Below are 16,436 nucleotides of genomic sequence, written 5' to 3' on the forward strand. Positions count from 1 at the left end.
AGCAACATTAGGTAGGGATTCCACTATGTAAAAGAAAACCATTTTTCGACTTTTTTTTAATGAAAATTAACATTGGTACGATAGTTCAGGAATTTTCTGCCTAGTATTCAAATCAGTGATTATTATTCTATTTATTTTACTGAATGAAAGCTTTTTGTACCACTAGGAGGCACTAAATATTACACAATTTTCATATAAGGCTTTAAATGTGTTAAAAAACAATGTTTTCATTCCATCAGTTCATTAAAAATTTGACATTTTGAGGTACACATAGAGAAAGGGAGCAAAATAGTCAAGTCATTGAACAGCTTGGTTTCTTACCGTATTTATTCGTGTATAACGTTTTTTTTTTTACCTAAAGAAGAACTCAAAGTTTGGGTGCTTGAAGTTTTATAGTAGTATATTACAGTATTTGTGCAATGATTAATTAGTCAAAAAATACAGCAGAACACAATTGCAAAACATTGGATGCAATGGGAATCAAACCTGGGTCGGCGCAGTGAGAGCGCCAAATCATAACCAGACCACCACATAAATGACATATGAAAAGCCATTCAATTTTATCTCGTTATCATACTATTAATATCCACGGTACCAGAAGTGAATGTTAGAGAATGGAAAAAACAAAGTCATCCTGAAAGATATAAACTGAAAAAAACACTATATCGCATGATAAATTGGACTTTGAAGGACATTAAATAAATTGTAAATGTTATGATGGTTGTGTTCAATGTTCCAGTGCACAAAGCTCCTCTGTGCATAAAAATAAAGGATCAAAATGGCGAAATTAACTCACTTAGAAACTTTGGCCAGTGCGCAGTATTTTGAAGTCAATGTCAGCACGAGATTCAGTAAATGAAAGCAAGCATGCATGCAAATTGGAGTTATTATACACAAAAATATATATTCAGTCTTAAGAAGTAACCGTGCAGTGTGAATTGGAGTGCTCCTTTTTAATAAAATGAACGGACGGGCCCCGGTTTTAGGAGTTTGCTATTCCCCCGAAAAATATTATTATTTTTTTTTTTTTTATCATCAAAACATTAAAATATAGAGCAACAAGTGTGTTTTACTTTAATCTTAGCCTGCACAGTTAGACTACATGAACTTTCTTGCCTTCGTGACTACGTCAACATTGCTGCGCAAGTTTCCATCTTTTTTGGGAGAAGAGGCTCTTTCGGCTCAGCTCACTAAAAAGAGACGGCACAAAAATTGCACTTCAGATTGTTTGTTTGCTTGCTTTCATCCATATATTACCAATTATTATGCTCAAAAGTACGTAAAACGAGGAAAAAAGAAAAGGGAAAAAAGAAAACTAGACAAAAATGAAAAAAAAAAACAGGAAAGAGGGAAAAAGCAAAAAAAAAAAAAAAAAAAGCTGGGGAAAAATTAGTCTAGGGAACAAGAATAAAAAACTAAAAAGCTAGGAAAAAAGAAGGAAAAGCTAGGGAAAAAGAAACCAAATAAGAAAAAAAAAATGAAAAAATAAAAAGTAAAAAATAAAAAGACAAAAGCAGAAAACAAAAACAAATTATCCAACGGGACGACTCTGTAGGCTCAATTACAGCAGAGCCTCTCCCTTCCTTTCTTGGGTGCTAGCCACCCCGCCTTCTGATGGGACAAGCGACTGGGGCCGGAGCCAGAGATAGCAGGAATGTTAGAGTAGAGTCAACAGCGGCAGCTCTGCTAACTCCTGGTGTAATAATTGCCCTTTGAAACTTCTTGTGATTAAGAGCGATACAAATAGAAATGATTTGACATGTCTGTGAATCAAACAATGCTAGTAATGTTGAGAATAAGTACGTGGTGGAAAAGCGTACGGGTTATTAAGAGTTTAGTTAACTTGTTTTAGGGAATCACGCTCAGGTGAAGACTGATATATTAGCTCCTAACATAACATTAGTTTGTCAATCAAGCGTTTGTGATTGACAAAAGCATTAAAAGCACGCTGAAGTGGAAGGCTCAGTGATTAGCTATTACCATAACATTAGTTTGTCAATCTGGCTTAAAAACAGGAGTGCCCACACTTTTATTTGGCGATCTCTGTTGAAATTTCTATTGCTTGTTGCAATACGGTTTAAGAGGTTTTTTTGTAATGCCTTAAAGTGCAATCCTTGCACTTAAAGTTAAGTTATTTTAAGTATTGTATTGAATATTTTGTTAAAAAAAAAAATCAGGGAGCTAAATGAGTTTTTATGTACCAACTGTATTTTGGGTTGCCGCTAAGCCAAATTTTATTTCCTGCACTGTTAGTTTTTGGTTTGAGTGAAAGATAAGTCATGTTAGTCTTGTTGACATTCTCATTTATTTACTGTGAAATATCTTTAGAGTAATCTTTTTTTCTTTAAATTTATAACAAATATTATTTGTTTCTTTTTGTATTATGACAAATTTCTTACGCCAATTTTTAGGCAAGTGAATATCGGCCACAAATATCTGTTTGGCCTTCTCTCATAATCGCCCTGAAAAACCCATATTGGTTGATCATTGATCCTTGCCAAAAAAATAGGGGTAAGCATTATAAACAAGTTCACGTTATACAAGAAAAAATACAGTATTTATGCATTGAATTGTGTTTTGTCTTGATTGTATTTGGCCGCTTTGTCCAGAGCAGATTTTGTGTTAATGACAGGCATCACTCACAAACATTGTGCTGAGTAAATCGCTGGTCACTTGCCTACTATTAATTACTAAATATTATATTAGATTTTTTTCTTAAAAAAAAGGATAAATGGTACCAAAGATTTCGTCAGCTGGATTTCATATGTCAGTAGAAAGAGACAGCGCCTGGTTCTCTTTCAACTCAGTCGTCAGCAATAGGCGTCGCCAGTCCAAGATTAATAGACCCTCTGCGAATATTGATTCTTGAGTTACGAGAATGACTTGGATTCTTTGAAAAAAAGAAAAAGAAAAAAAAAAGCCGCGTTTAATCAGAGGAGTCGTTGATTAAAGACTGCTTTCAATCATGCAATGTCACCGTTTTCAGTGCCGCCTGCCAATATGCCCAGTAGGTGTCATTGCGTCACCACAAATATGTTCCCGGAATCGTTACAAGCTTGTTTTAATCAAACGTTTTATATTGCATGTTTAGATAAGATTTTTCTTTGAAATGATGCAGGTTTTGTTTGATATACAGGGTTTGTACACCTTTTTCATGACCAAATTCGTGCACTTTGCATGGACTTTCAGAGCCAATTTTTCAATTTCTCCAGTACCAATAATGAAATCTGGTGTGAATCATGTACTGCAGATCCACAAATATATCTGCTATTTTACATTTATTTTATGCGATTTTTAATCTTGCGTGTGCATTCATCAAGACCAGGGGTGTCAAACTCATTTTAACTCGGGGGCCACACGAGAGAACAAACATTTTCTCGGGGTCTGGAATGGTAGATTGAGGAGAAAGAATAAAAAGAAAGAAATAAGAGAAAAAGAGGGGCCGTCTGTTTGACACCCCCGATTAAGACATATCATTTTTAGATCTTGAGTAAATCATGAATATATTTGTAGATCAGAACAATACGTGTGTAAATATCTTTGAGACAAATTTCTCCCCATTTAAGTAAGTCAATATTTTTATTCTCGCGTGTGCATTTATAAAGACATATGATTTTTATATCTTCAGTAAATCGCAAACCTATTCTTTTTTTGGGGACAAATCTTTTCCTTTATAGGCATTGGGTAAAATGACAGTAATATGTGGCTTACATTTTCAATTGCAGGAAGTTAGTCCCAAAACTATTTACGACTGGGAAACACTATATTTTTTGGCCCATAATTGATACGTAATCCTTGAACAAATACAATTTTTGTGTTGTCCTTTTTAGTTGTACCAAGCACCTGTCCTCATAGGCGCGACGCTTAGGAAGCAATAACGCTTCATAGGGCAACGTCATACAAACTAATGGGAGCTTCCATTAATCACAAGGGAGGAAATGCAACAGCATAGCGAAGACAACAGAGATTTTGAAGCAGACATGTTGTGAAACATGGCACCAACTTCAAGCATTTACAAGTACTTCACCCAAAATTCAAGCACTTGTCAATACTTGAAAACACAACATTAAAATTCAAGCATTTAAGGATTTCAAGCACCCGTACCAATCCTGTATAACGGAAATACAAGGTTGTATATTACACCGATTTGAACAGCCCCTGTGAATCAATACTAATCATGAGTCCTCCACCATTGTCTGCAATAATGTGTTGAGCAGAGTACAAATGTATAGATATATCCAGGGTGTTTCCCAATGTTTTCGAAGCAAAGGCACACTTTGTTGAAAATATGTCGAGGCATATCATCCGTGGAAAATTATCTGGAAAGAATAGTCAGCCTCGGTCTATTAATTGTTTGAATTGTAATATCATGCCAACATTTAGCTTAAGTTACCAATATTATATATTTAAAAAAAAAAAAATTAAATAGTTTTATTTTGACATTTGTGTAAAATAAAAAAACTGAAAATGAGAAAAATCATCTAAGATTTGTATTTAAAAATATATATATTGTAAACTAAAATGAGCATATGTATATTTAGGCAGAAAATGTTTTTTTTTGGGGGGAGGGGCTGTTAACTCAAGCACCATCTTCAAAATAATTAGATCATTTTAATTCACTTGTTACTCCATTTAAAAACAAAAAAAATAAATAATAACGTCTGCCCGGACGCCCGGGGCGTGCATCTTTTATTGTACGTTGGGCGTACAACTTACAAAACGTCTCTGCCCTGGTGGCCGACAACTTTTTCAAGAAAATAAATAAATAAATAAATGTATTATTATTTTCTTTTCTTTTCAAATGAAACGTTTGCTTTATTCCGATTCCGAAATCTTCATTCGGTTTGGAAATTTCGGTTCGTTTGGGAATTTGCATACTCGGCAGCCAATTAGAAGCCTGCATCGAATAACTTCGTGCTTCTGGACTTTCCCGAGTGTTATAAGGTCATGCATTTGCATTTCATTTTGCAAAGTAGATGCACAGAGAACAAGAAAAATGGATAATTGGTTAGGAATCAAGCCAAAACCTCAGCCTCATAAGATTCAAAAGAAGCCAACAACATTTATGACGCTACAAAACGTAAATGTGCAATAAAAGCATCGTAGAAAGAGGAGTTCACGTGGCTTGTAGCAGACGATGCAACGCAAACATTGCATGAATGAAGATGAGAAAATACATGTACATACTGATTGCAGATGGAAAACAGCAATGTTGTATACATGCAATAAGTGTTATAAGTAGATTTATAATAAACTTAATTTTAAAGTGTTGTTCTGTTATATATTCTGATTATCAATCCTTTATACTTTGCAACCATGGCTTTTTGCGCTTAAAAAAATGGGTCAAGTAACTTAATGGCTGGGCAACTTTTCAGAGTTGTCTGCCCTGGTGTCCGGTAACTTTTTGTCATGAGTTTTAGACACTGAAAAGGTGCATTATTTTTATTATTTTTACCAAAATTCTTTGAATACTTCATATACTTAAAACTACGGGATTTGATTTTCTTTCATTTGATTTTTTTAAACAGTCGAAGGAAAAGAGGCAGAATGAAACAACTTTAACGCACTAAAAATCAAAATAATACTTACCAATTTTGCTTAATAAAGTATTTTTCCCAATGATTTACTAAAAATTTGACTAAGAAAGACACCTTATACTCTACTTTTTTCCTACATTTCCTCTACTGGACCTTTTGTGGTGTACTTGGAACCAGACATCTAATGCAATCTTCAATTTGTCGTCACACATCTAGATGAACTATAATCGTGAATGCATGGCAGTGTTGATTCGGCCATTGTCTACACAAGTGAGTCTTCATGGTATAAACCTCATACCTGTGGACAATGCTCACACTCGTGCCAGGAAGCACCTCTATTGGTACCATGTGCACAATCACAACACCGTTAACATGGTCTTCATTAGTCAATAACCAAAGGCAAGTGGCTTTAGAGTAAGTGATACTTGGGAGGGTGAGAGAGGGAACTGAAGCTAAACACAACTAATGACCGAGGAGACATACAGAGCGTCTGGCATGACCTTCGCTCAGCTGCAGACGAATACGCCGACAGGAGAGCCAAAAGGGTGGGGCCAATTCTAAAATCCAGCACGCGACAAAACTAAGAAAAAAAACTGGATGTATTCCACAGTATGGCTCAACGAAATGACGAAAATATATGCGCAAAATGCAAATTTGCATCAATTCAGGTCACAAGCTACCTGTTTCTCCAAGATGCGAACAACCTCTCCCAAAGTTCGATCAAGACTCGACACTTTATTGTTAGCCCATTGGCCGGTGTCCTGGCCCAGCAGTTGCTTTAAAAGGTCCTTCACAAGGCGCTGTAACCTGAAAAGAAACCAGAGAAAACAAAATGCAAAATAATGCAAATTAGTAGAAAAATATGTTGATTATGAATTTATTCAAACAATAGCTTTTATTTCAACACAGGTAAGCGTGTGCAAATTTGCTACCAAAAAATCTTAAAAAGGTAGGGTGTGTCATTGGAGGTGTCCTTAAAGTATAAAAAAGGGATCCTTAATAAATTTGCTTTTTTCCCCCCCCATCTGCTTTTATCATACTTTTAGGAAAGCTGTTCGGTGCAGAACACATTAAGAGGAAAGGGGAGATGGGGGGAGTGGTGGTGAGCGAGATGCATAGTCAACTGAAATGCACAGTTTGGCGCTGAAGTACGCACTGCACGAGTAAAGCTTCGTGTTTACTATGGCGGCAAATTAAAGCTTCGGGTTTACTTCGGGCTTGCTTATCAAATCAAGTTAATCTGTCGGGATCGGGTTTATATACAAGGGACTCGTGTCAGGTCGGGTTGAATTTACATGCCCAATCTTACCTCTACCCTGTTGTGATGGATATTTTTTAAGGGGAAAAGGAAGTGAAGCGGCTTATCATTTTGGAGGAGTTCTTTACTGGTAAAAGTGATACAGTGGATGAATATTTGATTTGATTTAGTAAATTGGAGTGAAGCTAATTGTTTGGTAAGCATGCTATTTATGCTATAGTTATCTGTATAACTCTTAGTATATTACGTTGTTACTGACGTGCTTGTCTAAGATATGCACGTACATGTGACGTTAGTATACCGTGTTCTCTCTTCCATTTTGATTCTAAATTGCCTTTCAAGATGAGACGAATATTCTTAGTGTTTATTTTTATCAAATAAATGTCCCCTAAAAATACAACTTGTACTCCAAATGCGGCTTATACATGTTTCCTCTTCATTATACATTTTTTTGGGCTTTTTCGACTGATACTCCGAAGAGACTTGTAGTCAGGGAATTACGGTAACTTCTGCCAGCAGCCAAGAATCATGTATCCCAGCACTGCAGTTACACGTGCATTATTACTTTTGGTGTACGCACCAACGGCGCTGAGCGAAAATGAAGAAAAAAAATAATGTGATTTCATATAAATATTAGGGAGTACCATATTTTTACAGTAGGGGGTCTCCATGAAATGCCCGTTCTTAATTCCAACTGGCCTTGTAACTCACTATCAATCTTGCTGGTTGCCCTGACACATCAATTTACCAGATCAATGCATGTTTAGATGGGCATTTATTACCATACAAATCCCTTGTAAGGAGTCATTTTTGTGCTCTCACATCCCTCTCCAACGTCCCAGTTTTGTTTTATTTTTCTCAATCGTGCTCGAGTCTGTCAACATGCACGTGCATGACAGAAGCTCCAATTATGACACAAGCCAGAAGTCGCGGTTGTGAGTAAATACGTTCCAAAATTTGGACAGCTCCTTTAATGCTTTGCGGGATATATTTTGTCGAAACATAATGTCAAGATGAAGTGCTCTTTTCCAATACAATGCAATCATTGAAAACAGTTATTCTTCATCATGACCTACTTCCCTCTGAGACTGATCTGCCAACTCTGAATAAATTCTCAAAATAATCACAGACGTACAAAACGGCAAGTTTCCTCATATTTGAGTAAAGATAATAAACATTACAAGTACAGAAGGAATGCTCTTACTTGGCCTTGTACTGGGAGTCAGGAACCTGCGTCTTAGCCTCAAATGACGTCTCGTATTGCTTAGCTCTGCGGGGGTACAAGTAAAGGAAAAGTATTTAAATCCTTGGGGGAAAGTATTTAAGCCATCCAGTTAAAGCACACAGTGAATGAAAGTGTGAATGGAAAGAAAATGTTCACGTCGAGTATGTTTATTTGCCCTGTCTGCAGAGCAGCACGGACTAAAATTAGCAGACACCACAGCTATCTTGAGACAGCAGCAGATTAAATCATATTGTAAACTCGCCGTCTCACAAACCTCAAAATACACAAATGTCCTTATTTCAGAAAAAGACACAAAATCATCAGTATTTTGTAAGTGTGCCTTCCTGGAATCCAGTAATTTCTGTTACATTCAAGACAAAAGTTTAGATGAGGTTGGGTATCATCCTGACAGAATGGTATGGTTATTCACACACCCTTAGGACTGTACTTTTTATTACACAATAAGACAGTGTACGATGATTCAAATTATTTCATTTTCGTGTTATGGGCCCACCTACAATGTATATTAAATTTGTTTGATTCAATACCGCTTAAACACATATAAGATTTTGTGTGCAAAAACATTCCTAATGGAATTATATAGGTTAAGCCATGCATGTCCAAAGTCCAGCCTGGGGGCCAATTACTGTCCGTGATCAAATGTTTACTGGCCTGCGGCCTCTGTCATAAAATTAATAACAAGTGGCCCGCCAGTGTTGTTGACGGCAGTATTAAATACATTTTTGTTCTAGATCGTGCCGCACAGTTAGTGAGCTTCTTATTGATATATTAGTATTGATTCTTTTTGATATTTCATTTAAAAATCAATAACCGAAAGGAAGAAAAACGGCCCGGGTGAATACATGCTTTAGCATGCATACAATGCAGAATGATTCAGGCAACCGAGGGGCATCAATTTAGAGGAAAGCTCTTTACAGGTGAAGAGTCAGGCCCGAGAGACCGATGTGTAGATTTTTGCCATGCAATCATTGTAAGTGCCCATAAATTAGTCATTAGTGCTACCTTGTGGAAGTCAGGATACACATAACATGTTTTCGTTTTGTTTTGAGCTTTGTCAAATGTCCTAGATTACCTTTGCATCAATTCTCCGTGCCTCTAATAGATGTTACGTGTTGAAGAGACCACTGGCAACAAAAAAAAGATACCAACCTGGAGTTCATTCTGGCACGGAGCTTTTTTGCCTTCTTGCGCGCCTTTTGCCTCTCCTCAGAGTCCTTCACATTCTCTGAGGAAACTAAGTTGTCAGTCATGATGTCCACAATGTATTTCTTTAAAGAAAGATGCTCCTAGAACACACACAAATTTAAATATATTGAAAAAATCATTGCATGAAATAGCTGAACAATGTTTACAATATAAAAGCATTACATGATAAATAAGCATGAAAGATGTTTATGAGTGTTTATGAGTGTTTGACTGAATAAAATAATGCCAATCACTAATTCACCACTGTATACTGTTGTTACCATTTTGGAAATCAACACCAAGAAATGATGTAATGTACATTAACCAATTCATGCGACACACCATATGTGCGAGATACTAATTACCTTATTATCCTGTCATCCATCACCCCAGAGGATAGTCCTCACACATAAAAGACTTTCATAGACAAGTCAAACTAAACCCGCACGTGGGGTGCAATAGCCTCTGGTGACAAGTGTTTGTGTTCCATTGAATGGAAGGTTTCACGGCAGTGGAAAGTAATACAGGTGTCAGAGTTAAAGGTGTGAAAAAGCATCTTGATAATAATTCTGAATTAAGACAAATGATAGCATGGGTCAGTTGAAATGCATAAATGTGAACAATATAAACAGAAAAAACTAATCACAGGTTAATATTGGACACCTACAAAGTAGTGCATAGGCTGCTAGTTTGTAAGTTAAATTTTATGGCGAGCTGTTGTCCATTCTTTGACTTTAGTGAGCAGTTTACATCATGGCTCCCCTCTTCTCCTCACAAATTCAAAATCCATTCATGTCTTATCTCCTTATTTTGAGTGTTTACTACACCTTAAACTTATCAACCTGTTACAAAGACATGATTTTGCTCACAATCTATGTTAGATTCAGCAGCGCCCCCATTGGCTCTAGTCCAGGTAACGCACGTTTTGAATTACTTGCTTCCCTAAAGCATTAATCATCCAACTGTCAACTCCACACTAACAGATTACGCACAGCCCTATCAGACGTTGGAAGCTGTGAAGGCAAACAAAAGACTCCTCTGAATCTAAACCAGAAAAAAGGATATTAAAAGCAAAAAAAATAAGATAATACGTTCAACGGGGGATTCAAAGAACCGAAATGTCAATTTCACAGTGATTCATTTTTAGCTGTCATGTGTTGACTTTATACTCCAGCCATGCCTTGTAACCATATTTGTCATCTAACTTTTACACGATAATCTTTTTGAGAGGCTTTCGTGTGCTTTCTTCTGAACTTACGGAATTACTTCAATAATACATCCAAAACACCATTCGCCAAAAAAACATGACACTGATATTAAAAAAAAATGTAACTGAAATATGATTCTGTCGCATAGGGGAAAACCGCTGACAAGCAGCTGTAGGTGCTTTAGCAAATAGAGGGACAGTTACAACAATTAGAGCAATAGAAAGCTCATTATTACTAAGAACGTTTGAGACAGTCAAATATAGTAATAGACAGTTGTCTGCATCCAGACCTTTATCACAAAGCAGCATATACACTGGCCCGGGGTTGCGGTTCCACACACACTGCATATTGCTTCTGGTGGGGGAAACATGAGCTGCCTCCAAACATCCCTCCTTTCTCTGACACAGACAGAGCTATCACAGATCTAAAAGGCAGCCCACACAAATACAAGTTCTATGGGCTATGTTCACCCGGCGCCTCTTTTGTCATTCACAAAAAGCCCAAGCAGGTAGCTTACCATTTGGCGTTGAACAAACAGCTGAATTTCATGTCAGTGACTAGATGATAAGTGAGACGACAAAGAGATGAGGTTTCACTCTTCAGTGGTTCGCACGACTTTTTTGTATCAACCTACCTACCACAAATGGATGACGTTTCAGCGGGCACAAGTCATAAATCAGAATTCTTCACCCACGTTGTATTGAAAATCTTACTTTAATACAACAAATTCACTGCTGGAAAGGTGAAACAGCTCAGATTTAAAAACAGCAAAGGAGACCGAAGGGGGATTTTCAGCTGGCAAGTTCCATATTTCAGCAAGGGTCTCAATTTGGGGGCCATCAAAAAAGCGTTAAACAGGCCTCTAGGGGTACTTGGAACTGATGGAAGGTCTTGATGACAGGATTTCTATGCATCCAGTAAAAACAAATCATATTTAAAAAGAAAAAAAATGATGATTTAATGAAAAGATATTCTTGACTGGGGGCACTGTAAATTGGCCACAAGCCTGTAGAGAAAAACGACTTGGTGACCTCTGCAAAGAGGAGCCAACAGTCTTCATTTTAATTAAAAATCTTTAATTACAGCCAGATTTATGGAACCACAGTCTACCAAGTAGCAGGCTGTGGAACAAATGAAATAGTGGAGACCAACATAAGGTTGGAGATAAAAATGTGAACAGCCGCTGTATGGTTCTAAAGAAACACCAAAACAAAAATTTAATGAGCTTTTTAGCATAATTCCCGTTCATTGTTTAAAATCGGGAAACCAATCATGAGGCTTTCCATGGTTTTTGGTATATTTAAATGCATTTTGTTTTTGACATACACATTAGTGAATTATTGTACTGTACATCATATGTTTTTGTATGGTTTGTTGAACCGCAATTTATTGTCTGAAAAACCCTCCACAAATATAACTAAATAGACAAACTGACAGATTTAATGTGATTTTATAAATACATTTACGTGCTCATGGGTAAATTTTAGCTTACTCTATTTTGCTTGATTTGCAGACTTTTGTATTGTCCAAGGACAATTCAGTGGCTGTTGGACACTTGTCACAGTGCCATCTTTTAAATCAGGGTACTATTTTCTGGACTACAAGGCGTACTGGATTACAAGGCGTACTTTTAGTTTCTGGCAATTTTTTTTTAGGTGCGCCTCATTGAAAATAAGGTAAATAGTCAGAACTTAGTGATATGGAGACATTGAGTCTGAAAAATAGGATAAAAGTTGATCACTTTTGCAAAGGGAAAATTTCCGCGCCATTCTTGGAATTTGCCGAGGTATTCAGAGAGCTTTTGAATTACAGATTTTATGATTATTTTTTAAATAAAGATTGCATTCTACCATATTTTCCACAATGTAAGGTGCACTGGTTATAAGACGCACCTTCTATACGGTATACAGTAAAATACAGTATAAATGTTCTTTGCGATTTACCTTTTATACTAAAACTTCTCTTTGGTAAAGCTGAGTTAGTAATCCCATTGTTTTTGTTTGTAGAATTGTGTGGCAATAAAAATACTCTATTGATCCGTCAAAGAGGAAAAACTGATTTACGTTTAAACATTTTTTAAAGAGAACGGTGGGCATGTCAATTATTCTGAGAAGCGAGATGGAAAGAAAAGCTTAGAAGGAAAGAGCCAGCGGGGGCCAAAGGTGCTGCGTATAGCACCAACAGTTGTCAGCATCACAATGAGCGGCACTGAAAAGCCAATCTCATATTGCAGCCCGAGAGGTTAACTTGCATTAACGGGCTGCCTTCCCATGGAAAGCGCTCAATAGCCTTTAAAAAGAGGGGGGCGGGGGGAACTGTGTGATGAGGGTATGTCACTCCTCTACTGGAGCACTGAACCCCGACTGTGTACATTTCAAGGCTCATTTGCAATCGTACAAAGAGCTGGTGAGCCGGTTCATAAACAATCATAACCGTGCAATAAAAGATAGCAGTCAATTCCTTTCTCCTCTTACATCACTTGAGCAGCATTATTTGTGAGGATGAATGTGTCTGTCATCAGCAGGGAGATACTTACCACTTCTTCATCTGACAGTTCCCGTCCCTGGATGCTGCTACAGTCTCGCACGGCCTGTTGGTGCCTCTTGCCCTTGGTGTGACTGAACAGGTGCACCTCTGAGGTGATCTGCAAACATAAGCACTGTGGTCAGAGATCACAAGCGCCACAATGGAGATGGAGGCAGAAAAGGGTCATCAGAGCCCCATGGGATACTGATGAAATGATATACCTTGAGGTTGTTGGTTTTTTTTGCCAATAGGACATGACCTACCCATTCTGACCCTCTCAAGGAAAAGCAAAATAAAACAAGTTTGTTTTACAATCTGATACAGAGCGTTTACAGCAAGTAAATCTAAAATCGCAATTGATTTTCAAGGTTATTTACACAACTCAAATCAAGTCTTACTAACGGAGATATTCTGCTTTAATTTAAGACTCTTTTTACAATTCTAAATTTGACAACAACATTGTGAATATTGTTTGTAAGTGCAACTTAAGGATATTGCATAAACGAAAGTACATCAATACAAAATAGTGCAACAAAATTTAGAAGCAAATAAATTTCACTCATGGTTAGATAAAAAAAAATATATAGACATTTTTCTATACAATACCAACTTTTTTGATCGATTGATCAATAGATTGCTTGGTAAGACCGTGAAAAATAAGAATAATCTAAAGTTTCTGAAGAGAAAAGGCAGAAATAGTGCTAGACTAATTATTCAATGCAGTATATGAAAAATGGTTAAAATAGTGAGAATACATTGCAAAAGTTTATTAAACTATTAAAGACGATTAAAACTCGAAAGAAAATCATTAAGGTCCCAAATAAAGGTACAATATCTTTAGATGGATCTTGCATAATTTGTACCCAAGTCATTCAGATATACAATGTAAAAATTCACAATTGTAATTCTGGACTTAAAAGAATAAATCGCAGTTCTGTCAAAGTTTAAGATTTGACAAGTTAAACTTTTAATACCACATTTATAGTGTTGCCTTGACAAAATAACCCACTTCCAAATGACTATGGAATAGTTAGATACTTTGTATCTCAGGACATTAAATAAAGTACTTCTTCCTGTGGACTTCCTGATCCCTTGAGTCAGATGTTACAGCAAGGTCAATCGTCAGTTTAACAGAATACACCAAGCAGCAGATGCAGGTTTCACATATCAAGATTCTACACCACTTGGTTTAGAAACACTATGACCATTGAATAAATAGTCTATTATTATTGTTTTAGTTTCATTTAGTTTGGGCTCTGGAGCAGTGGTTCCAAAGCGGGCGGTGGAAAGGTCTTGGGGGTGGTGGGCGGGTGGGGGGTGGGGTGTACAGTGGAAGGAAAGAAGAAGGTGGTAGGGGGCGGCAGTCCGAAGTCGAAGTCAGAAGTTTGAACGTAATGGGGTTGTAAAACGCAAAGCACTGCGTTTTTTTCCAAGGTTTTGTCGTGAGTGATGAAGTTTTGGCCAACCACAATTGTTACTGTTCAAGTTTTAAAAGCGCCGACCAATCGGTCTTGGTGGGGCGCTAGTAATACACTGGGGAGCCAAGGGGGCGCCAGCCTGCAAAAGTTTGGGAACCATTGCTTTAGACCGTCATGAAGCTGTAGACTCCCTCACAAATTGGAGGATATTATAATTACATGTCAAAATTAAGCATGAAAGAAATGTACACACCACAACAGCACAAAGCGAGCACTGTTTCTTGCGTTCGTACGGCGTGAGCTTGGGGGCGTAGTCCGTGTTGGCGTGGCGGCCGCTGCTTAGCTCGGCCGCTTTCTCTTTCCTCTGCTCCATTTGCTCCATGTGCCTGCGGCTGCTCTCGTCATGCTGTGGAAAAGGGAACGAAAAATTGAGGGGTTCACCTGGGAAACGGTGCCCCTTGGATGGTGTCTATTAGAGAGCCAGGTGAGTCCTGTATAAACTTACCTTCATTTGAATTTTCTTCTGCAGCTCTTCCATGGCCTCCTGCTGGGCAGCACTGAGAGCAGCCAATCGCTCCTCTCGGTCTCTTCAAATAATGCAAACAAATTAAAATTAACCAATATTAAAAAGTTTGGCAATATTTTATTTGATACAAGATGTTTGCAAAAAAAATTTTTTTTTTTTCAAATGAAGGTCAGTAGCAAATTTGTTCACAACATTGACCGCTATGATAATTACTTAATAAATGCAGGCATACACTGAAATAATGCTGCTTTTCATGTGAATAGAAAGGAGCCTTGTGCATCAATTACACTGGACATTTATAAAAACAAGGAACCTAGCTTATTCTATGCAAAAAGGCCATATAAAAATGAAAGTAAGAAATGTGATAAAACAAGCCAGATAGTATTTTTTCAAGGAAAAAAAATGTTCCACTGGCAAATCATTCCACTCAGTTTTAATATTTTTACTTATTTTGTAAATTTTCATTTGTATTATCCAGACTATAGGGTGCACCCAAAATGTTACGGAAATTGGGAAATGGGCCATATAATCACATGCAGCTTTAGCCCAAGAGTGCAGTAAATACAATTTGAAAATGCATAATTGCTATAAAATGCTACTACGTACGGTAAGCATTTATAAAAATGAATTCCTTTATTTTACTGGGGAAACAGATTTCATTATGTTAGTTTGTGTTTTAAGAATATCTTTTTTGTTGTTCAACGTTTTTAAGCATCCCTCGCTCTTACAGTAAGTTTAATTTTATGCAAATTACAGTCAGGAGCGCCTTAATTATGAAAAATACTTTACAAAATACTTTATTTTAAAGTGCGGCTTAAAATCCAGTGCACCTTGTAATACCGAAAATACAGTAAATAAGAGAAACATTATTTACCATCTGCTATTAGAATGTTGCTGATTTTAAGGGTTGTTTTTTAAAGTTACTGAAGTAGGTTAAAAATATATCTAGGAAGGAATACAAAAGATTATCTAGAAGTGGGGTAGAAAAAGAATACATTTTAAATAAAACTTGTGACAAATTGTTCATATCGAAACAAAATCTACGGCAGAAGTTATTTGTTGAGTTAATCTAAACTCACTGAAAACGTATTTAAAAAATTGCAAAAGCCAAGTCATCAGCTTGAAATCCCATTTTAGAATGTGGAATTGTTTCATATTTTATACAATACGGTTTGAGAAATGGGATATTCTAGAAAAAGAAGAATATACTTAAACACAGAGAACAATTATATTATGATTATGCTGGGAAATACACTTGATTAGTCAAAATACATTTTGAGTTCAAAAAGTTCAAACAAAATGAAAAATAAGCTTGTTTTAAGTCATGTCAGGAAATCCATAATATCAAATATATAGTGCAACATTGCAAAAATATATATTAACCTCGCTCTTTCTCGTGCTGCATCCTCTCTTGCCTTCTCTTTTTCATGCCTCTGCTGTTCAATACGAGCCTCTTGTTCCTTCCGCCGCATCAAAAGCTCCTCCACACGTGCCTGTCGCTCAGCTTCAAGGGCTCGCTTGCGTTCCTACCA

At 36.8% G+C, this 16,436-nt stretch overlaps 1 protein-coding gene across 4 annotated transcripts in view; it reads right to left on the reverse strand.

Annotated features, from left to right (window-relative positions):
* Window positions 1-16,436, reverse strand: part of scaper (S-phase cyclin A-associated protein in the ER) — a 77,132-nt gene that overhangs the window by 40,259 nt on the left and 20,437 nt on the right. For all 4 annotated transcript variants that reach the window (XM_088340250.1, XM_088340251.1, XM_088340247.1 and 1 more), the window contains 7 exons: window positions 16,288-16,430; window positions 14,884-14,965; window positions 14,632-14,784; window positions 12,971-13,078; window positions 9,191-9,327; window positions 8,000-8,065; window positions 6,218-6,344 (listed from right to left, as the gene is read on the reverse strand). In XM_088340250.1, the coding sequence (XP_088196376.1) occupies window positions 6,218-6,344; window positions 8,000-8,065; window positions 9,191-9,327; window positions 12,971-13,078; window positions 14,632-14,784; window positions 14,884-14,965; window positions 16,288-16,430 (816 nt within the window). The remainder of the gene's footprint in view (window positions 1-6,217; window positions 6,345-7,999; window positions 8,066-9,190; window positions 9,328-12,970; window positions 13,079-14,631; window positions 14,785-14,883; window positions 14,966-16,287; window positions 16,431-16,436) is intronic.

This window comes from Urocampus carinirostris, chromosome 7 (assembly GCF_059441175.1).
Source record: "Urocampus carinirostris isolate Australia breed hairy pipefish chromosome 7, RoL_Ucar_1.0, whole genome shotgun sequence".
Classification (NCBI taxonomy): Eukaryota; Metazoa; Chordata; class Actinopteri; order Syngnathiformes; family Syngnathidae; genus Urocampus; species Urocampus carinirostris.